The 22,587-nt window shown below is 39.3% G+C and overlaps 1 protein-coding gene across 4 annotated transcripts in view; it reads left to right on the top strand.

Annotated features, from left to right (window-relative positions):
• The first annotated feature begins 667 nt into the window (after window positions 1-667).
• LOC120715473 (SLIT-ROBO Rho GTPase-activating protein 3-like) overlaps window positions 668-22,587 on the top strand; it is a 36,987-nt gene continuing 15,067 nt past the window's right edge. For 2 of the 4 annotated variants that reach the window (XR_005691642.1, XM_040002507.1), the window contains exons 1-10: window positions 668-1,182; window positions 8,144-8,339; window positions 13,096-13,258; window positions 15,283-15,345; window positions 18,184-18,366; window positions 18,627-18,755; window positions 18,885-19,106; window positions 19,229-19,330; window positions 21,157-21,354; window positions 21,470-21,554. Coding sequence is in view for 3 of the 4 variants with exons in the window: in XM_040002507.1 (XP_039858441.1) it covers window positions 1,116-1,182; window positions 8,144-8,339; window positions 13,096-13,258; window positions 15,283-15,345; window positions 18,184-18,366; window positions 18,627-18,755; window positions 18,885-19,106; window positions 19,229-19,330; window positions 21,157-21,354; window positions 21,470-21,554 (1,408 nt within the window). In the remaining variant the exon portion in view is untranslated. The remainder of the gene's footprint in view (window positions 1,183-8,143; window positions 8,340-13,095; window positions 13,259-15,282; window positions 15,346-18,183; window positions 18,367-18,626; window positions 18,756-18,884; window positions 19,107-19,228; window positions 19,331-21,156; window positions 21,355-21,469; window positions 21,555-22,587) is intronic. The other 2 variants (XM_040002493.1, XM_040002484.1) reach the window with 1 other exon arrangement.

The raw sequence follows: 22,587 nt of genomic DNA, 5'->3' as shown, positions 1-22,587 counted from the left end.
ATTGCAGCACAATGAAGGAAGGATTCAGGGTCACCTGATTCCAGCTCTAACCATAAACTTTATCAAAAAGACATATTTCAGCCTGCAGTCTGTGTGTGAAGTGCAACAATGTCATTAATCTGCTAAATAATAAGACGCGAAAGGGTTAAAATAGATGCTAATAATAATGCAATAAGCGCTTCTAAAATATAGGGAATTACAAGCAGGAAGTAGTATAAGAAATACTTCAATAAAATAAAAGTACTTTAAACCTGTACTTAAGTAAACCGGTCGAGTAAATGTACTCGGTTACAATCCTACTGGTCCTCTGCATACATTGTGTATATAACGTGTATTTTCCTTAATGTTTAGACTAAGAATATTTGTAATGACAAATCTTTGTTCACCACCGGAGCTATAAGTAAATTGGTTTAAATATAATCGCATCTGATTAATCCACGCTACTCCCTCTGTTCCTGTGCTCTGCAGTCAGGTTTACGCCGCTGATGTTCTCGAAACAGATCAGCTAAATCCCGATCATCCACAAACAATATTCCCCTCAGCTCCAGACATCTTCTCTGTTATTGGCAAAGGCTTTTCGGTTCACACACAGGAGGAATCTTAAATCATCCATGAAAAGAAAAGTGGTGAGGGAAGAAGGGAGGGAGCTGGAGGAGGAGGAGCCTCGCGTTGACTTTCACATCCATTCAGCCTTTTTTGCTGCAGCATTGAACTTGCAGAGAGAGCGAGAAAGGGTGAAAAAGGGCAGTCTGGACGTGCAGAAGGCGCTCTGTGCTATTATCACTGGGACTAGTAGGTTTCCTAGCCGAGGCTTTATGAAATGTAAATTAAAAAAGGGGACCGCTTTGCGATTCACTGAGGAGTGTTGCTGAAGAGGAGGGGCTGGGGACCAAGAGAATAATTATCCACTTTTAGATCGACGTCGCCCTGAACGCAGCGCAGCAACATCGCAGAACCTCAAGTGCGTTTAATCTCCGAAGTTGTGTGTGTCAAGCGGGCGATGATTCACGTCTGATTGTTGCTGTACTATATGGAGAGGACTGCACAAGGGCTAACGCTGCATCGTGGCTACTGAGATTCCTGCCTGAGGATTGCACAATCTGTTCTCCCCAAAAATGTCATCTCAGGCGAAAGTCAAGAAGGACAAAGAGATTATTGCCGAATATGAGACCCAAGTGAAAGGTTGGTAACGCGCAGGCCCGAGCGTATTGTTATTGTCTGTGTGTAGGCACAATTGCGTAACTTTACCACAAGCTTTATTTGGCTTCAGTATGCAGTCTTGTGGGCTGGGACAGATTTTATAGTTGTGTGCGAGTCATTTGTTTTCACCAGAAAAAAACGTCTTTTAGTTCATGCATTCAAGCGTTAACTCCAGTTGTCCATCTGGGGTGAGGTTATTACTTGAAATTACCTTGGGTTAACCGGTATCTGTGTTGCGTTGTGTTGAGATGAGTGTCAGGGTTGTGGCATGCCTAGTCTGCATACATATGTGCCAGCTATTAGACCGTCATAATTTGTTTAAAAGTGAAGCTGTTTTATTTGTTTTGTTTTTTTGTTTTAGTTTTTTTTTTCTTTTTTTATAGTTCTACCAATCAGGTAACCTGAGATTTTCCCCCATATGTATTTAGTTAAACATGTAAATATATCTAGTAAAAAGCCAAAATTAAATGATACGGTGTTAGTCTTTAAAGGGAGTATATTTATGAGTTTTCCCGTCACACTGTAAGGATAAGGAGTGATTGCTCAAGAAGGTCACACAGCCAACAGTTCAGAAAGTCCATAAATAATGTATGCTGTCTGTATGAATTATGAACCATGAAAGGATTTCACTGTCTGCCACTAAATATGTGACTGGCTAAACCACCCAGAGAGAGAAAGAGAGAGAGGAGAGGCGGGAACACTGATGCTGGATTGGAGCAGACAGTGCAGGTTGTAAATGGGTGGGATATCCTCCCAGCCATTTAGAGATAACTTTAGACGGTACTAGGTCTCAACGCTTGGTGCATCAGCTATCAGGGAAGTAGTTTTATGTAAGGCTACCGCAAAGACAGGGCAGCTTCCTTGTACCATAGGTTGATATTTTTCAAACTAGGTAGAACTGGAAAGGTCATTCAACTAGTTCATCAGTCCACTGAGAAAAAAAATAAAAACACAAAAATGAACTGAGATACTAATGCTTGGCAGATAAATATGTGCAAACCTAGTAAGACATTCCAGTTTGGGTTTGGTTTCATAAATATTAACTATAGGCTATACTTTAGCTAATTAACTTGTCATATTGCACGTACATTGTCTAGCAGCAGGCATTGTTCTGTCACTGCAGCACCAAAATAAGCTTGACTATTTTGGTTATGCGACAAGGCAGTGCGGAGCTAAGCACTTTTGCCTCACAGCAAGAAGGTCCTGGATTTAAATCCAGCGTGGGGCCTTGGCGTGTGGAGGTTCTCCTGTGTCTGTGTGGGTTCTCTTCAGATTCTCTGGCTTCCTCCCACAGTCCAAAGTCAGGCATGCGGTTAGGTTAATTTGTGATACTAAATTGACCATAGGTGTGAATGTGAGCATGAATGGATGTCTGTTTCTCTGTGTTAGTCGTGCGACAGATTGACTCACGACCTGTCCAGCTTGTAGCCTGCCTCTCACCGCATGAAGGTTGGATAGGCCCAACACCCACAACCCAGAATTAGATAAGTTGAAAAAAAATGGTTGCATGGACAGATATTGTAAATATAGGCCTCTCTACACTTACTTTGATGAGATTTAGATTAGACAATCAGCACTTCTTTGAAATCTGTAGCGGATGGCTTGCTTAAAGGAGCAAATGGCTAAGCTTATACTAACCCCATTTACCCAGTCACACATATTCACAAAACCACTTTCTTCTATACCTAAACTCCAGTCTCCCTTTTTTGCCAGAATTAAACCTAAACTAAGTCCAGCATTGATTTTTTTCATCATTTCGTCTTTGTTTGAAACGTTAAACTATGATTGTTATAGGCAATTTAATTTTTTTATATCATGATATAAGACTAAATGAATGTTTTAATTTCACACTGGACCCCAGCAGACATTAAACTCATTAATTTTCATGACATTATCATTATATACTAGGAATATGCTAATGTATCAGCTTTATGACATCAGCTGACTTATTGGATGTTTATTAACATTTTGGAAAACAAAATGAACAAACACAATCGTCTGCACTGGTTATCAGTTAAGAGCTTATCTTAAATGCTGGCATCAGCCCAAAATTTGACCCAGAATGCTTCTTGTTATATACACACATTAGACCTCATTGCTGTTCTACATGGAAATGTCAAGAGCTTATTAGCATGTGTCTGGAATGAAGAGTATGATAAGCATTTTCAGTCAGAGGTGTGGTGGAGTTTCTCCTTGTCACTATCTCTGTTTGTTTGTTTGTCTCCTGCACTCGTATTCACACGCTCTTCCTCCGGTCTACACATCAGCTCTGCAGTTGTTAGAGCGCCATCGTCTCGATTTCAGGAAAAGCTTTTAAGCTGACATCTTAAGCTCATTTGCAAACTGAGCTTGGATCGGTTCGGAGCTGTGGGAGCTTTATTCTGACACTGACACTGGCCTCCAATAATGCTGAATTGCTGATTGCACAGCAGTTCAACACACAAGCCTAATGCACTTTGTGGCATTTTTCAACATGCCACATTTCAGCAGACAGTCAGGTCTCAGTTACAATTTACGTGGGAGTTTATGTTTCCAATCACATAAAATGTGTTATAAAATTGTAATTATTATTAAATCTTTCTTTATACTGTTTATAGTATTTCCTTATTCAGCTGAATATTGTTGTTCTAGAGTGTGTAGCTGAGTACCCCGAAGTGTCTCTAGGCTTCTGTCTAATCTGACACTAAAGCACAATTAAATGAGGGGATGCCCCTGTCATGTGTCATTCTGGACTTCTAGTTTTAAAACCCATTATCTTTAATGCAATTGGATCAGTTTGGAGTCGTATGCACTAATCGCTGTAATAGTCCATAATACAAAACCTTTGCAAGATGTGCTGTTGCTATGCTACTACAGAATGAAAAGCAGAGTAGAGTAGTATGAAGTGGAAACGCTTGTGACATTTGTGTTTACTGACAATGCATTTGTAACAACACAGATGTTAGAATAAGCTCTCTTTCTGACCCCATATTCACTGCAGATATGCATCCAGACATACCCCCTTCTGGGTATTCATCAGCTTGAAATAATGCACAGAATGATGCTGTCTCAAAATGTCAGCACAGCATCGTGACAGTGAAACGACATCTTTGTTGCTTGTTTTTTGGTATCATGTATTAAATGCTGTGCTGACAGTTGAGTTCTTACCCAGTTTAAAGTGAAAATTGCTTGGAATTCTGATGTTTTTTGGCCTTTGGCTGCACAAACTGTGAGAAGTAATGAAATCTCAAGCAAATAGATTATAGAGTCATGCCATAGCTATTATTACATTAAGAAGACACGTGTCCACAGAACACAACCTTGATTTGTACCAAATTATGTCAACGTGTCACTCTGGGTTAGACTTTGTATGACTAGCCATGCATGGCTAACTAACCCCAGAGATTGCTGCTGGCCATCGCAGTAACTGTACTAAGCTAGCTTGAATGGGATATGTGGGTGCCAGTGATATGTGATATTTGTTCCTTTATCCTGCAGTGATGCAGGAGCTCAAATAGGGGGAAATTATGGTTCAGCTGTGGTTGTGCATTGGCACGAAATGCACAACCACAGCTGCACCTACCTGCACAGAGTTTTTGTTGTCAGATGGGGGCAGTGACAAAAAATGTGTTACAACCAGTCTGTGAGCTACTCCTGCACGTGCTGTTGTTGGTCAGCAACAGAGAAGGTCAGAGTTTTAACATACAAAGAGCCGAAGTGAAAACAAGTGTTAGAAACAAAGTGTCCACTGTAGGCACCATCTATAATTTCCATACTATATTTTTTCTTTTTTTTTCTCTCTTCATCCATTCATAGTGAATGATGTTGCCCCCAAACGTTGGTCCTTGTTCTGGCTCACGTGTTAGCCAAAAAGCATTCTGCTGTACTTATGCTATTACGGTTATGTACATTGTCTCTTACCACACCACACCACAATTGTGCTTCAGTTGCACCAGTTGTGCAAAAAATACAGTATGAAAAATATAGACAGCTTTAATTGTTTGTAACACTCAGTTTCAATTCAGCCCTCAGCAGCTCAAGCAAGAGCCCACAGACTGATTAGGTTACATATTTTTAACACAGCCAGGTAGACAGGGTGTCTGAAGCTGCCACCACCACCACTACCTACCACCACTAACCCATAATTTCTCCATTCAACTGATGCACAGTATCATGCACATTAAGCACTGTGCAGTTGGGATTTGGAGGACCGCTGGGGAGCAAGTCTGCATTGGTTAAAAACACCATCTCAGAAAGCAAATGCATACACAAATAGACACCATTGCGATACCATAAATTAGAAATAATTTGTAGAGCTACAAGGCAACAAGCAAAGATGCCCCCAAATTCAGGTTGGGTTTGCTGTCTGCGTACTTTGTACTTCCTCTATGATGCAAGCAATTATACAAGTTCTCTTTATTTAATTAAGCTGAAGGGTTACCATCTAAGTCTCTGTAAGCAATTATTTTTTGCTGAAAATGCTTGGTAAAGTTACCACTGCGTCTCTGGATGTTAACCATATGGTTTAGAAGGGGAATAGCTACAAATGTCCTATTAGTGAATTTCCACAAGCCTTTAAGTGTGGAACATTTTATTCACTTTGGCTGCACACTGTTCACATGCAGAGGAAGCATGTCTGGCTCAGTATTTTATGGCTCTTGTGTCACCAGTGAAAAGATAGAAAAGTGTCAGATTTAGAGAGCTTTTGACGCTTTTTTCAATGTATATAATTCACTTGAACTCCTTGCTAGCTCTGTGTAATTATGCATTACACTGCAAAGGCTTGAATGATTCATCGAAAGTACTGCAGTATTGCACAGTCCCTAGTAACAGTTTAAGTTCTAAAAATAACATGCTCACAGGAGAGCAAGTGCAAATATCACAAGTCTGTTTGATGTTTCCTTTATAAATTTGTGCAGTGAAATCAATTTACATCAACTCATTATATTGTTTGCTCGCTCTTTTAAACTCTCCCCATACGATTAAAATTATTTCAGTCACAGAGGCCCACAAATTGTGCTGTTCAGTGGTCTATTTTAGCACATAACCATTCCTTCTGTTCTGAACCCGATTGCTGTCTCATTCATCATCACAGGCTGTTTGTTGAGTATTTCGAAGCAGAGTAAGTTGCCCTTGTCCTTGGCCATTATGCTAAACAGACTGACTGCTGCGACTGTCAGAACAGGGAACTGGCCTGCTCTCATTGAAATGCCTCCAGAGGCATGTAACCAGGCAACTGGGCAACTGTGGGGACCATGAGGGGTACATCTCCAGATAGCAAGGGACTACATATTTACACAGATTTTCTCACTCTCTCTCACTCATTCACATTTTTTGCACACAGTCGTTTGGGGGAGTATTAAAAAAAAAGAAAAGAAAAACCTTTTATTCTAGATACAGGAGCACCATTTAGATGCTAACAAATGGCCTTTTCTTCTGCTGAGCAATCTTTTCCATTGATACATTTATACAAAGTGTCTTTCAGTGCTCAGGATCTTATGCATGGTTGTAACAGAATGTCATAGTGGAATCTTCAGCCATCTCAGCTGTATCTTGTTGTCTTGTACAAAGAGAAGCGTTGTTTACCCTGCCCTCTTTGTAGTTCTATGACTGATTAATCCAGAGATGTAAATTTACCAGTGATTCAGTTCAGCGTGGTGTATGGTAAAATAACTACTGCTCTCTCAGAGATCTGTGATAATGCAGGAGAAGGCTGGGCAGGAAGTTAACATGGTTGTTTATCTGCTTTCAGCAAAATTACGCAGCACTAAAAATTTCCTCAGCAAAATTCTGCAATACAGAGTGATAGTTACAAGGAGGCTATGATTAAGATTTAACAAAACATAAAAGTGCTACATAAGAGCTGTTTACTGTTTTCAGCATCCGTTCTAGCCAACTCCTATGGATGCTTGCTGCTTTTTTGTATGCGCATTGGCAGTAGCAGGGTATTTAAACACAGCCCTCAGTCCTGACATGATATATGGTTCACAGCCAGCAGCCTCTTAACCTTCGGATTTATGACAGCCTTGCCATAAACTGTACGTGGAAGACATTGAATGTGATTTGTTTTCCTTTTTAGTGTTAATGTAAGACTGTAAAGGGGATTTTACTGTTTTATTTGATGTTTTTATTACCTGAAATCCCAGAGGTATTCAGGAATAACCAGTTGGAATACCAGTAGGGACTGTCTGGTCGTGGTGGGGGTAAGTCATTAAAATATGGCCACAGAGAAGAAGTTCAGGAAGGTAAATAATTATATTAGTTTTAGAGTAGAAAAACATGTCTGAATACCTCCTGAAAATTGACCGGCATACTCAATATAAAAATCTAAAGCTTGTACTAATATTGCTTCTCTATCAAACATCCAATGTTGTCCCAGCTGTATTTATAAAAAAGGACTGAAACACATTTATCCCTAATTCTCATTTTCAATGAACAGAATCAGACTTTCCAGATGTCATGAAAAGAAACCACAGTAATCTTATAATTGTAAGAATGCCTATGATTTGTTTTCTCAAGTCAAACTTCTCTTAAGGCTCGCTCAGCACAATGCATTTTGAGAAGCTGACCTATTTTATATTTTCTCTGCTGTCTGCTGTAATCATCAGACTTGCATCTCATATACACGTGTGCTACCCCAGCATTTGGCCCCCCACCCCCACCCCACATGCACACCACCACCTCGTTCACCACACGCACAAACTCAGACAGCAGACAAATACAGTTTGACGTCCGGTTTTATCCAATTTGACGACTTTGCTCTTTTATTAGTGCCTGCGCTAGCTTGATTGTATCCTTACATATTTGTGTTTACATGCTTTGCTCAATCCACTGTGGAAAGATTGTGGGTTTAATTTTGACCTGCAGCCCTGTTTGGCAGACAGAAGTAAGGCCCAGCATGCAAGCCTGATCCCCCAGAGAGGCGGTATTTATTCTGAACATAGTCTCCCTTTTTGATATGCAGAGATCCGTAACCAGCTGGTGGAGCAGTTCCGCTGTCTGGAGCAGCAGTCCGAGTCCCGGCTGCAGCTGCTGCAGGACCTGCAGGAGTTCTTCCGCAGAAAGGCCGAGCTCCAGCTTGAGTACTCCAGAGGCCTGGACAAACTGGCTGAGCGCTACTCCTCCAAGATCCGCTCCTCCAGAGAGCACCAGCACTTCAAGTGAGTCCAGCTAAAGACTTTTACACAGTGGAACATTTGTATCCCATGTGTCTGACTGGTAAACAACCCCCATATATTTGATGCTGATTGCTACACAGACAGTTAAAACAGAGACAAAGGAAAAAGAGAGAAGGGATAAACAGAAAAATTTAAAAAAGAAACAGAGGGGGGATGAAAGCAGAAGAAATGACCTGAAATGAAGCCAGGGCCAAGGAAGCTTGTGGCCTCAGGCTGCTGTGTTTTTTCCAACTAGGTCAGACTCTTTACCACCACCCCCCTTTCTTTTCTCTGTGGCTGTCATTTTATTTCCATTCTCAAACAGCTTCTTCATGCCAGGGTGCTACTCAGATACTCATATTTTCTCAATGGATGCAGAAAATAAATCACAGCTTCATTTAGAAATCTAAAGAACCAGACAATAGGGGTTATTTTACTTGGGTTTACTTAACTGGCTTAAGCTGTTTGTATGTGGGAGATTACTGGTGATGAAACAAGCACACCCTGCAGTATGCTGAGAAGCCACTTCCTCTCCGTTAAAACCAGCCTGCAACAGACTCTTGACTTTCAGATCAAGATCTGTAGTTCTGTTGTGTATGCTGCCCATTGCCATTTATTCCTATAGAAGTCCAAGCCAAAAAAAGAATACTTATGTTTTCTGAAAATCACAGTTATAATTATTTGTTTGTTTAGCAATTCAGCAATTAATTAAAAACAAAAATAAACAATCAAATTAGATTTTAAGAATAACAGTTAAAAATACAGAAAAATGTGCCTTTACTTATTTTGACAAATGAAAGACTATCTGTCATAGCAATGATTAGCAATATAGAAAATTACAGCATAGGCATCCATTCATGTGACCTAGCTGTGTAAGTCAGGCATAACTAACTCGTTGGTTTATTCAGGAGAGGTCTTTCCAGCTCTCTTTCAGCCTCTCCAGCCAATTGGACAGGAAGCGTAATCATGGTGGAGAGCTCCACCACTGACACATTGATAAATGGAGCATACCCTCAAAGGGAGACCCCTATTAGGAAAAACCCTCTCATGGCTTCTCTCATCCCACTGTCCCAGATTTCCCCCTGTCATAATATATTGTTATCACTATATCCGTCTGTCAAAAGCTGGATTCCTTACTTGAAGACTCCATTGAAATGACTGGATGAAGTCTCAGTCATTATTAATACTGTGTGGTCCTCTCTGTTGGAGTCATAGAACAAGCTCTGCACTCTCACTTTGATAGTTTATTTCAAACAGCGAAAACTTATTGCCCACTTTTTTCTTATCAGTCGTCCTTTCATATTTTAATTTGCAGCTACTGAAAGGGCTATCAGGAGAACATCTGGGAACATTTTCAAAACCTCCTATACCAAAGTGCTACCTGTGAGAAAATTCAAATCGTTCTATGTTTCAAAACGCTGTTTTTGGTGTCGTTTGTAGCAGTTAGTAGGTGCGCTGTGTGTTTCACTGTCACTAAATTGTAATTCATATGAGGGTGGCATTCTCCTAAAGGTTTCTTGAAACAAGTGTTGTTGTACTTGTTATAGTTGTACAACAATGGCACATAAACTGTCCTAAAAACTTGACGAGCAGCCAACCGCAAAACATTGGCAGTCAGGTCAACACCATCCCATGTCCTGGATCAAACAATTGCTCTGCTTGAAAGGAGTGCCTATAGGGAAAGGATAGCTTGTTCATGTTCTTTTCAAAGAGTTACAGGATGAAAAGAAAAGCAAAAAGAAAAAGCTGATGACCAGTACTCAAAATTACCTTTAGAACCACACATCTAGTGTTCACTGAATCCTCATCAGAAATATTCTCAGTGGATTTGTGGCTGTCAAGATGCCATTCTTAAGAAAGGGAAACAGGTAGGAGCAGCTGATATATGCCTAATTACATAAGTACTGGACTGAAAATCAGTAGCAACAGATCATTGGAATAGTAGTTCAAATCATAGTAAGTATGCACAGAAGAGATCAGCAGAGAGGTAAACAGTGAGTGACTACATTCATCAAAAACACAAGTAAAGCATGGTGGACTCTGTCATGCATTTCAGCTTGTTAATATTGATGGAATTATTAATGCAGAAATGTACAGTTGGATTTTGGAAAGTGCCAACACCTTCATTTTTCAGGATGAAAATGATCTCAAACACACTGCCAATGCAGTAAATGCATTTATAGATATCTGCATATCTATAAATGCAGATTGGCACAGCACTGTAAGATCAGAAACCTTGCCTGGTCTAATGAACCAGTGAGTCTTGATTGTGGCTTTGGCACTGGGATAGTAGGGTCAGGTTTTTGGCATATCCCTTTAGCACCCTTTATGCTGTCGCTCAGGAGGAAGTGCGGGTCATCTACTAATCGGTCCCTGGCTGCTCCAGTCTACATGCCAAATATCCTTGGGCAAGATACCAACCCCAAGTTGCTTTTCAGTGCATAGGAAGAACTTGCATAGAAAAAAGTGCTTGTGTGAATGGGTGAATGAGGCAGGTGGGGAAAGCATCTTGAGTGTTCAGAGTAGAAGAGCACTATGTAACAACCAGTCCATTTACCATTTTCTGATGGCTGCTTCCACCAGGACATCGCGCTCTTCCATATCATGTCAATATGGACCAAAGATTTCAGAGGAATTTTTCCAGCACTACGTTGAATCTGTGCCTTGAAGAATCGAGGAAGTTACGAAGACACAAAGACACATTCAACACAGTACTAGCAAGGTGTACCTTATAAAATGGCTGGTCAGTGTATTATACTGATTATGAATGGAACTGAAACAATGCAGTGTTTATGCCTTGGACAAAAAAAGACAATGAAAATGGAAACATGTTCATGTTCAGTTCGTGTGCATGACAGAGTTAATTTTTTCCCACTGAAACAACTTAGGAGTTTAAAAAATAGCACAACAAAAAAGGTTTTGAACAGTCTTAGATTACATTTCAACATTGTTTTGGATGCACTGAGGGAGCTGGAGAGGGCCTATAGTGCCTTTCTTCTCCTTTGTTATAGTGCAGAAATGAGCGCTAGCTGAAGATTAGAGTGAGCTTCGCCAAGGCAGAAAAACAGCTATAATTCACTTCAAAAAGAAAATGAAAGCATAAATACAATTCTCCACGGATGAAACTGATCAAAGTTTTGCAGCAGTTGAGAGAAAACAAGTCAGGACTACTCTTTCAGTGTGATCTTCAAAACCAATATTAGAGTCAAAAATAACTTCCGTATTTTTGATTCACACTGAAAACGAAGAAGCTGTTGTGGATCAGAAAAAGTGCAGCGGGTTCACCACAAGAAAAGCATCTTTAATTTGAGGTTATTTACTGGAACTAATTGCACAGACAACTGAACCAGACATTGTGTTTTAAGAAAAGTTATATTTTTGAAGCTACACAGTATTAAGAGCATATGTTACTGCCATGGGATTTCAGCCATGGAAGGATATGTAAGGCTTCTAACTTTACTTGGTGATCGCAGTAAGCAATGAGCAATGATCTAGAATGCAACACTAAGAGATCGAAGAGATTATGTGACACATCCGATATGACTGTACATTTTCACATGTGTATGTTTAGCACTTTTTGAGTCACTATTTGTGACTCTTATTCAGCATGAGTGGTTTCTGTGCAGTCTACTTAAAAGCTAGAGTCTTAAGAGACATGGTTTTTAACTTGCTGTTTGACTGATAAATAATAGTACTGGGCAGGAACCCATTTGAATAAATTAAAATGACTGTGTAAACTTATCAGTGCTCAGTCTTGGGCGACGTGTCAGTGGTTTCTTATTTAAAAAACTTGACTTGGGGTATAAAAACTTGTAACTAGCATGACTTTATAACTCTACAAAGGGTAGATTTTAGTGCAGCATATTGCTGATACAAACTGAGGTCATCATCTTATTAGACATGGTTGTTTAAAGCACTTATTTTGCTACCTGGGGTTTTAGTGCTGGTTTCTACTAATGACACACTTTGCGGCATGCTGGTATAATCATGACGCATTAGATTCCCCATTAAATTAAGATGAACTTTTCACATTAAATTTACTGGGAGTTTTCTAATGCTTTCCATCTTAGTTGATAATGTGTTTTTTAGAAGTTATGAAAATGGTGATCTTAGCCTAAATGTCCAAACTCTTCCTTTTGCTCAGGTTGTGTGGCAAAAAGAATTCTGTGGTCTGATTGTCTTTTTCACATCCCCAAAGAAATGCAAACTGTGAAATTAATTCATCCCAAATTCACTGTTCTCCTTTCACAATTCAATTTGGTCTGATTCGCAGCACAGGTCAGCTATTGGCTGATAGCAAAAAATGTTTTATTTTTACTGTGTGCATCCAGCAGTGTCACAGAGCATTTGTATACGCTGTCATGCTAAAGTGTTCTCTAAAGACAAAATGAGAAGAAAAATACCTCCATTAAATCTTTGGTGTAATGATAATTAAACTCACATGTCCTCTTAAGCAAGGAGGCAGCCAGCATGCCTTCTGAGTTTGTGTGTCAACAAGTGCGTATGCTGCCTTTACTTGCTGATTCCCCCCACATGAGCTGTGACCGCTTGATCTCTGATATGTGAAGCCCACAGGCGGCACCAAATAGTAAATAAGCTAGGATTAAAATGAATGTTGGGTGGTGTAAGAAAGTCGTGACCATACATATACGTTCTCTTAGGTGTCCTCTTTAGTTTTCTTGTTAGCCTTTATCCCATTTGGTTTACATTTCCTGAAGGCCTTTCATTCATTAACAAAGTATTTCTCTCGCTGTTTCAGGAAAGATCAAAATCTCCTCTCCACTGTGAACTGCTGGTATTTGGTCTTGGATCAAACCCGACGCGAGAGCAAAGACCACGCCACACTCAGCGACATCTACAACAACAACGTCATTGTCCGTTTGGCGCATGTGGGTGAAGATGTCATCAGACTTTTCAAAAAGGTCAGAATCAGAATTAAATGAATGAGGTCATGCTCCCCTGACAGTAACTAACACACACATTTCATCTGCTCAAATGTCATGACAGGTAATATGTAAAAATATAATTAATATATAAAAAATATATAAAAAAATCTAATTAGGGGAAGGGCATGAAAATATCAGTTAGGGATGTCAAACTCATTTTAGTGTACGGGTCAGGTATTTCCCATTTTGATCTCGAATGGTTTGATCAGTAAAACCACTGCATTATAGCCCATAAAAAAAAAACAAAGGAACAAACAAAAAAAATTTCCTTTGTCTTCTCTTACTTTTAGTGTAACCAAGTAAATGTACTTTAGTGTACTACAGTGATACTAGTGCATTGCTCACGATGTTTAGAATAATGGAGGACTAGCTCTACAAATTCTTCACCTTCACCTAAAATCAACAGCTATCAGATGGTTGAAACTTGGGCACAGTTGTTCCATCAGGACAATGATCCCGAACACATCAGGACAGGTTTTTAGAAAGGATAGAGGAGGCTAACATTAACCTTCTGGAATGGTCTTCCCAAAGCCCCAACCTCAACCCCGTTGAGAATTTGTGAAATGATTTGTGGGTTGGTGCCAGGAAACCAACTAATTTGAATGGACTCCACCACCTTCTGCCAAGAAGAGCGATCAAACATTCAGCCGAAATTGTGCCAGAAGCTTCTGGATGGCTAGCAAAAGTGTCTGGTTGAGGTGCAAGTTGCTAAGGAACATTTAACCAAATATTAGTGGGGGTGTATGTATCGTGGGAGGATTAGAGAATATTCAAAAATAATTTCAATCTCATCCACCCAAAGTCAGTAAAGATTTATGCTGTTCAATCATTCCACCCTGGAAAAAACAACAGTTCAAAGAAATCATTAAAGCCAAAACTTAGCTTGACACTCATGCTATATTAACTTTATGTAAACTTCTGACCACAACTGTAACTTTCTTTCATTTATCCAAAATTTTGTCTTTCAAACATATGTCTGAAACTATATATACTATATATATGCTTTAGTATACTATATATGCTTTATACTGTTACATATAAGAGTATACATAACATATGCTTTGCATGAGAGTAGCAGAGTGCATGTGGAAAAGCACCCCCAACCACCTTAGGGATTTTATATCAGTATCATATCATTTGACAGCAGCAGGAGTTTAGATTAATTTATGCCTTCTAGGGGGCTCTGCAGTATCTTGATGGGAGCCCTGATGAGAATGGGATGGCCTGTAACCCATGCTAGGAAAAACACTAACTGCCTGCAGAAAATCTTTTTTTTTTCTTTTTCAAAATGTTAGCTCAAATTCAGGTAAAGTTCTCCTGAACAATAATCCTGTTATACTCCAGTATCCTGGTTCAGCTGCAGTCTTGATGTTAATAAATGACACATGGGGGGAGGGAAATGAATCAACTCTGGCATCTTTTTAAACAAAGACTAAATGTACTGAATGTGCTAAAGTCTAATGCCTGTCACATGTGAAATTGCAAGGTTGCTGTTTTGACAAAGTAGTCCCTGAGAGGTGACAAAAAACAAAACAAAAACAGGATTGGTTGAGCTGAGCACTAGAACTCCGTATCACCTCAAACGGATTTCTAGGCTCACTCTCCACTGGCATCATTCCCCGTCTTAGGTTATAACCCTTTTGTGGGACATGTCCAATTCATCATAGGCTCTCATCCTTTAAAACCAAACGGAAACTGCGACTCCGCTCAATGGGAAATGCTCTGCAGTTACTGCGCTGTTCTATTTTAGTCTGCATTTGCACTTTGGGCATTGTATCTTTTCTGGTGCAGCGTAATGATAGCATTTCAATACTGCTGACATCCATCACATACAAAATAAAACTGGCACACAGCTTTCAAGTGTCTCACATGTGGGAAAGCAGTTCTGTTAACTAACCCAGTTCTTGTTCTTAGATGTTTGAATACTTGTCTTCATTTGTCCTTTAAATGTGGTATTATTTTCCTCTACAAAGCTGTCTCCTGTTTTTCTTTTTTTACAGAGTAAAGACATCGGCGTACAGATGCATGAAGAGTTAGTGAAAGTCACCAATGAACTGTACACGGTGAGTTGCTGTTGCTTGTGTTGAAAGCCTATGGGATGTCAATCTTAAAGCCAGGCTTTTTTTAAATACCTAAACCTGCAACCTGTGGGTTTGACACCACACAGAGCAGATGTGCCTTTTCAGCAGAGCAGCCTGTAACAGGTCATTTCTTCCCTCTCCTGAGGTCATGGAAGGATAAAATTTGCATTCTTCCTCCTGCTGTGAATTGCTACATGAGTTGAAGGAGACAGTGTTCCTGCTCCTAGCTGTGCTTCAAGCAGACTCAGCAGTCTGTGCTACAGAGGTGCACTGTGCTTACAGCAAAATGAGCTTCTGTAATGTTTTCAGCTAATGTTACATGTAATCTGACACCTCTGCTTGCCTCATATGTTAACAGTTGTCACTCTCGGTGGACTGTTATAACCACATACTGCATATAGAAATGTGTGCATATGCATACTAGTAAACACACAGCAAAGGTTTGTGCAGTGGTGCAGACACAAAACATCTGCGTTTATCTGCACTGCATCTTCATTTGGCAAAAGAAAAGGAACTGAGGCGTATCACTGGCTGCATGTGGGACAGTACAGCAGACTCGCCAGAATGCATTCTTCTGGCTCTAATTGCTCGGTGATATCCTTATCTTTACTTACTGCTCAATGGCTAATATGATTCATAGTATAAACGAAAAAACAATTTACAAGCATAAACAGACTAGATGTAATTAAGACTACGATGAAAGTGTATTTTGGCAAGCAGGACAATAGCATGCTGTGAAACAGAATACCCTCGTGGATTAATTTTTCCCTCGTCACATCCACAATTCATTGTTTTTCATTTCAGTGATTAAACAGAGCAGTCACCAAATTGTGTTTTAAAGGTCTTAAAACATTCCATTGCAAATAAGATGAGAAACAACAACATGCTCTTATAGATTTGCACTACTTTTCACTGTAAATTTGATTTATTTCATGACCGAGCGTCATTTCTTTTGCAGGATGTATAAAACTCCACTCTTGGCTGCTTGCACGTTGAATCCTTTCTCTTGGCATCCTAGTTGTTGTCAGCTTAATTGTGCAGGTGATTAATCCTTTATCGTGGTCCTGTAAAACTGGCTAAACATAATTGCAGCAAAGTTTGACAACCCTGTGATTTGATTCATTTATGATAAAGGAGCAAAAAGCGAAGATGAGCAGAAAATAGGTCAATTGTGGATTTTTTTTTTCTACAGTTAGTTTCGCAAATTGTTAGTAATTTACAAAATTACTAAATAAAAAAAAAAGAGTTGGTGGCAAAAGGGAAAAAAATGACCTAGTAAGAAAGCTAAGCACATGTGCACATTGCAAAATGATGTGTATGCAGCACATCACAAATGGATTTGAATCTGGATTACTGAAATCGTATAAACCACATGAGAATAGTTCTCACATGTAACATTGTACCGTGCATGTTATATTACTGCTATACTGATATTGATTTTTCCTCCCTCTGATTCATGCATTATTAAATGCCTGTCTGCAGCTCCCACACACAGCATAAGGAATAGCAGGAGTCTGCTCAACTTTATAATTGAGAAAAGTGTAGAGTTTAAGAGAAAATATAATCATTGTGTGGTTATTTTATCATTTGCATCTTAAATAAGCAAATGTTGTCAGGGAGCAGGTCCCTGGTTTTGGTCAGCTGCTGAGTTTTTGCAAAAATTGAGGAGTTTTTTGTTTCATCTGTAGCAGAGGAGGTTGCTCACTGTCACTTTGTAACCTCCTTCCTCCCCTGCTGATCGATCTCACTGTCCTTTGCACGTCCGTTGCAGACGGGGTTGCTAGGAAACCAGAACTTGAGAATCAGTGATGGTGAAGCAGATGTTGTGCGACTGTGCTGTTGATTCAGGTTTACTAGTTAAACATTTACATGTGGCTTTTTTGATAAAACCATAAAACATTTATCTGAAAACAGAGATTGTTTTTGTAAAAGTACCACGACTGTCTTACTTTACTTTGCTGGGATATTTAATTTGTCTTGCTATTCTGTGGTTAGGCTATTCAGACAGTGTGGAGACATCAGACAAATGTACTGGACACTCCAGCTGAGTTAGAAAATGTCAATGAAAATATGACAGTCCCATGAGAATGATGAGTATGCTACACTCACTAATGTTTACTTGTGTGATGAACAAAAGTACTCCGGCGTCTTATTGGTATCTTTCTAAGCAGCTGCTGTGTTTATTAAGTCATGATGATCTGGTTATAAAATTAATAAGAAAGGTTCATAAAATTCTTAGTTTATTTAGCCAAAATCTAATGACCTCATGCCGTGGCGAGGCGTCTCTCTTCTGTCTGTCCGTTAATAATTCACAAGAATCTTTCTTCCTCCTAACTACAGAATATTGGTCATATTTTAGTGGAGCCTGCACACAGTGATCATCTCACAGGTCTTCATCAAATTTGTGTTGAAGGTCAAGTTCAAAGTCACATTTGTCATTCTCATTGGATTTTAAAATTCAGATTACGTGGTGTTTCGGCCCGTTTTTGCTGGCCACTTAGTGTGTTTTCAGTCCTGTAGTTGATTCTTTGTCCTAAAGAACAAACCACAGGGTGTCTCCCTACGGTTTTTCTTTCTCTTATTTCTTTCTCCTTAACTTAGCCTGGTTCAGACTGAAGTTTTTTCTACGTACTGTCGGATCTTTGAGTTTTTTTCTGTAAGGTTGCAGAATCTTTAGGTTACAAAGTAAAATAATCTGATGATCTAAATAACAAGGATCCTGTACCAAAATTTGAGGATATTGCTTTTCTTCATCATACTTATCAGTTTCCTTGCTCGTTTAACTGTGATGTCCTTTATACTTGCTGTGTATTCTTGCAGGTGATGAAGACGTACCACATGTACCACACTGAGAGTCTCAGTGCTGAGAGCAAACTGAAGGAGGCAGAAAAGCAGGAGGAGAAGCACATTGGCAAGGCTAATGACATTGGCCTGCGTTATGGCTACGATGATCGTCCACAGCGTCGAAGTTCTGTAAAGAAGATGGAGAAACTGAAGGAGAAGGTCTGTTTTTAGCCCATGTATGATGGGGATTTATGTCATGCACATTACTCCCAATACACTCTATCTATTCGACTGCAAACAAGCTGTAAATGCATTTGTAATTGAAGTGTCCAAGTAAATCCAACTATTTTATACATGCATACTGACAGATTATAGAGAAGATAAAACTGTTTAATGTATAATGCATTCTTAGAGTACATTAGGAAACCATTTTGCTTCCTCCCTTGATGGGACTCTCGCTCTTCCTTTTACACCCCCAGAGACAAGCCAAGTACTCTGAAAACAAGATGAAATGCACAAAGGCCCGGAATGACTATCTTCTCAATCTGGCAGCTACTAATGCCCTGGTGGCCAAATACTACATCCACGATGTCTCAGACATGATAGATGTAAGTCAGAGCCAAGAATGGAAATATGGATGGAAATGGAAATACTCTCTTTTTGTCAGAGTGCATTTTTATTCAGGTTAAGTTTGTTTTTGGATCTGTAATTACTATGCTTTGTTTTTTTGTCCCCAGTGTTGCGACTTAGGGTACCATGCAAGCTTAGCACGCACCTTGAGAACCTACCTTTCTGCAGAATATAGTCTAGAAACTTCTCGGCACGAAGGGTTGGACTTATTGGAGGGAGCAGTGGATGCCATGGACACCAGAGGAGACAAGCTGAAGTTTATGGACACACATTGCCAGATCTTCTGTCCTCCTGCATGCTTTGACTATCAGCCACACATGGGAGATGAGGTGAGTCAACAGGGAGGGTAATGATTTACAAAGGCTTTCTTTGAAGGTCTTTATTCTTGCTATGTTTATTTTGCACTGTGTTAAGTCACTTTCGGAAATATCCCTTTATTTCTTAATCCCAGGTGTGTCAAGTGAGTGCACAGCAGCCTGTCCAGACAGAACTCTTGATGCGCTACCACCAGCTGCAATCACGTCTGGCCACACTAAAAATAGAAAATGAAGAGGTGAGCAGCTCATTTTAAAGCAAAACAAGCTCACTGATGTGCTCAGGTATACGTTTTAGATGGCCTTATCCATACTCAAGCTCAGTTCATATTTGGCCTTTGATATGTGAAGCAGCATCTGTATTATTTTCTCTATTCTCTAAGGTCAATATTTTCCTGTAGTATATCCTGATGTTTCATCGAGATAATGTTACACAGATACCAGAGTCTTTTGAGAAAGAGTCTTTATGTACAAAGGTGTACATAAATACAAATGAGAAATGTATGCAAGTGATTATCAGTGATAGTGAAGTTAGATCCTGAATCCTGTATAGGGTCTCATAGGGGAAGCTGTTAACATAGTAGTCTGAGTTGCTGAGTTTGAATATAGAGGTTGCACCATCAGTGTATTAATGCAAAATACTGTGCAAGGAAGTGAAGTTGTTATCATTCAAACCATCGACTAAATGTAGAAGAACAGGGGAAAAAAAACACATATCTGCTGCTCTAAATGCAAGAGTCTTTAAAACAACACGCTAAGACACCAGAGTCCTTGAGAAAGAGTCTTTATTGCTGTTAGATTGATGTGTTACATTTAGTTTTATACTTCATAATTTTTGCAAACACTCTCACACTTTCCCTTACATCTGAAGCTATAAGCTAACCAGCTACTAATCAGTCATTAGGTAGTTAGCTTAGTTTAGCTAGCTTTGATCAATATCATCCACTGAATACTGAAATCACTGAAATCAATCTGTTATTATTGTTTCTTTTACCTTTATTCAACCAGGAAAACCCCATTTAGATCAAATCTCTTTTCCAAGGGAGACCTCGTCTGATCTTTCTGTAAATTATTCCATGTCCAAGTGAATAGTAAGAAAAAGCTTTTTTCCCCAGCCTGTTAGAACTCTAGGCACATTAAAAAGCAACCATTTACAAAAGTGTAGCTGGTAAATGTTGGTGCTGGGACAGAGAAGGGTAAGGTGAAACTAAAGGTTATAGAGAAAGAAATACCAATACTGTTTTTTGCAAGTGGTCAATGATGCCCAATCCATAAAATCTGCATAGCAGGCATGAAAGTAATATATCTGTGTTTTCATTCATCTTTTTTAGCAAACAAAATAATTTTTCACAAAACTATTCCTTTAGGAAAAACAGAACCCATCCCTCCGATTAGTCTATCACTCATCATCATGGCACAGGAGGCACTTTCATACCTTCATTTACTGTGTTGTGTTTAATAATGCGGGCCACCAACACCCTCCACTACAAACATGTAACAACAGCCAGCCACTCTCCAGAGCTGTCACTATGCATTCATATTCATTCATTACATCTGACACTGATATGTGGGGTCGTATCTCATCCAGTCTCCTGCTTCCAATGGGGGCCACCCCCAGCATGGTCACCAAGGCCACTGTGACTCACACAGACATGTTTAAAGGTCACCAGGGTGTGTGTATGTGTCAGTGGCTGTCTGTCATGAATAAGGAAATCCACGCTCCCTTCCTGTCTGCCTCACATGGAAGGCACATAGTTAATCTTTCATGTCGTGATGCATCAAGCTAGCAAGCTAATTACTCTATTGTTCACTCTGTCAGTCTAACTACGGTGCAAATAGCCTGCAGCAGTATAATCTGAGCTGCCGTGTTTACACCACAGTTTGTTCGAGACACTGAGAAGACTAATGAAAATATGCCCAGTGGTACAAATATTCTTTTATTATTTTATGTGTACAAATGACCAGTTTGCTATCTTTTTTTAATATAATTGTATTTAAACAAATATATTCATGTTGTGATTAATGCTGAAATGACAACTAAAGTTTACATCTATATGTGTTTCAGGTGAGGAAGACTCTTGACGCCACCTTGCAGACCCTCCATGATATGCTTACTGTGGAGGACTTTGATGTTTCAGAGGCTTTCCAACACAGCCAATCCACAGAGTCTGTGAAATCAGCCTCATCTGACTCTTACATGAGCAAGGCAAACATCGCCAAAAGACGAGCCAATCAACAAGAGACTGAGGGCTTCTACTTTACTGTGAGTAGTTGGACAAATGAACAAAGAAATTGCAGCGTGGTGTAAATGTGCACAGTACAACAAAAAGAATGTCTAGAAATAGCACTAATTGTCTTTTTGTCTTTCTTATCAATAGAAATACAAGGAGTACTTGAATGGCAGTAATCTCATTGTCAAACTGCAGGCTAAGCATGACCTTCTGAAGCAGACGCTAGGAGAAGGTGAGACTTATTAAAATGTTGTCGCGCTGTGTTTAGCGGTGTAGAAAGTTCTATATTAAAGTAACTGCCAAGAAAGCAAGTATCTCTAGAGTATATTAGTACCTTGATATATAGAAGCACATATAGAAAATCTATTATAGCTGTTTTTATCCAAAGGAAGTAGAGCTACTTTCAGCAGCTCCCTTATTTACAAGATGTCACCATAGCAGGTAACTCTGCATGTTTGATTTGGCACATTTTTTACACCAGATGCCCATCCTGATGCAACCCCAAAGGAATTTGTGTCTCCTCCTGGGATTGAACCAGAGCTCTTTCACTTGTTAGGCAAATATGTAACAACACTATACAGCCAATTTAACCAAAGGAAGTAATTTAAAAAAAAAACATAATATCAGTGATATCGAAATATCAGTAATTCAGTTTGTATGTAGCCTACCCCATGCTTTTAGAAAATACGATACAAAATGATATCATTCAGAGCTATATTAAGAGAACAAAAACCCTGCAGTCCATGATAACAAGCACTGTTATACAAATTTAAGACCCGAGAGCTGTTAAAATAATGAAGCCAAAGGGTCAGTAAGGGTCTGTGTCTTTTAATGTCACAATGTTGCTACTTTGGAATCACAAACATGTGTTAAATAATTTTGTTTTGTTGGGAATATTAAAAGTTTTCAGACTCCCATATATCACAGTTGTGTCTGCTGTACACAGATTCTTTTAGAAATCAGATAATTAAATATTGATCAAAACAAAACACCAATTTATATTACTTATTATATTACTTATATTATTATAAATGATATTATGCAGTAAAGTTGTAGTTCTCATGGCATCCTGAAAACTGCACGACCTAAAAGCAGGTCATCTCAAACCATGGATTACTAGTATAGCATTGAAAGGATATTTCTTCCCATGCTTTCCTTACATATTCATGATATTAAATATGTGTTAAACTCATCCAGAAGAGAGAAGAAAAGTATATTTGATGTCATGATGTCATGGTGATCATCAGACTCTTGCTAGCGTATGC

This window comes from Simochromis diagramma, unplaced genomic scaffold (assembly GCF_900408965.1).
Source record: "Simochromis diagramma unplaced genomic scaffold, fSimDia1.1 OVJJ01000320.1, whole genome shotgun sequence".
Classification (NCBI taxonomy): Eukaryota; Metazoa; Chordata; class Actinopteri; order Cichliformes; family Cichlidae; genus Simochromis; species Simochromis diagramma.
Note: the sequence above shows the minus strand (reverse complement) of the source record. Positions and strands in the feature narration are given on the sequence as shown.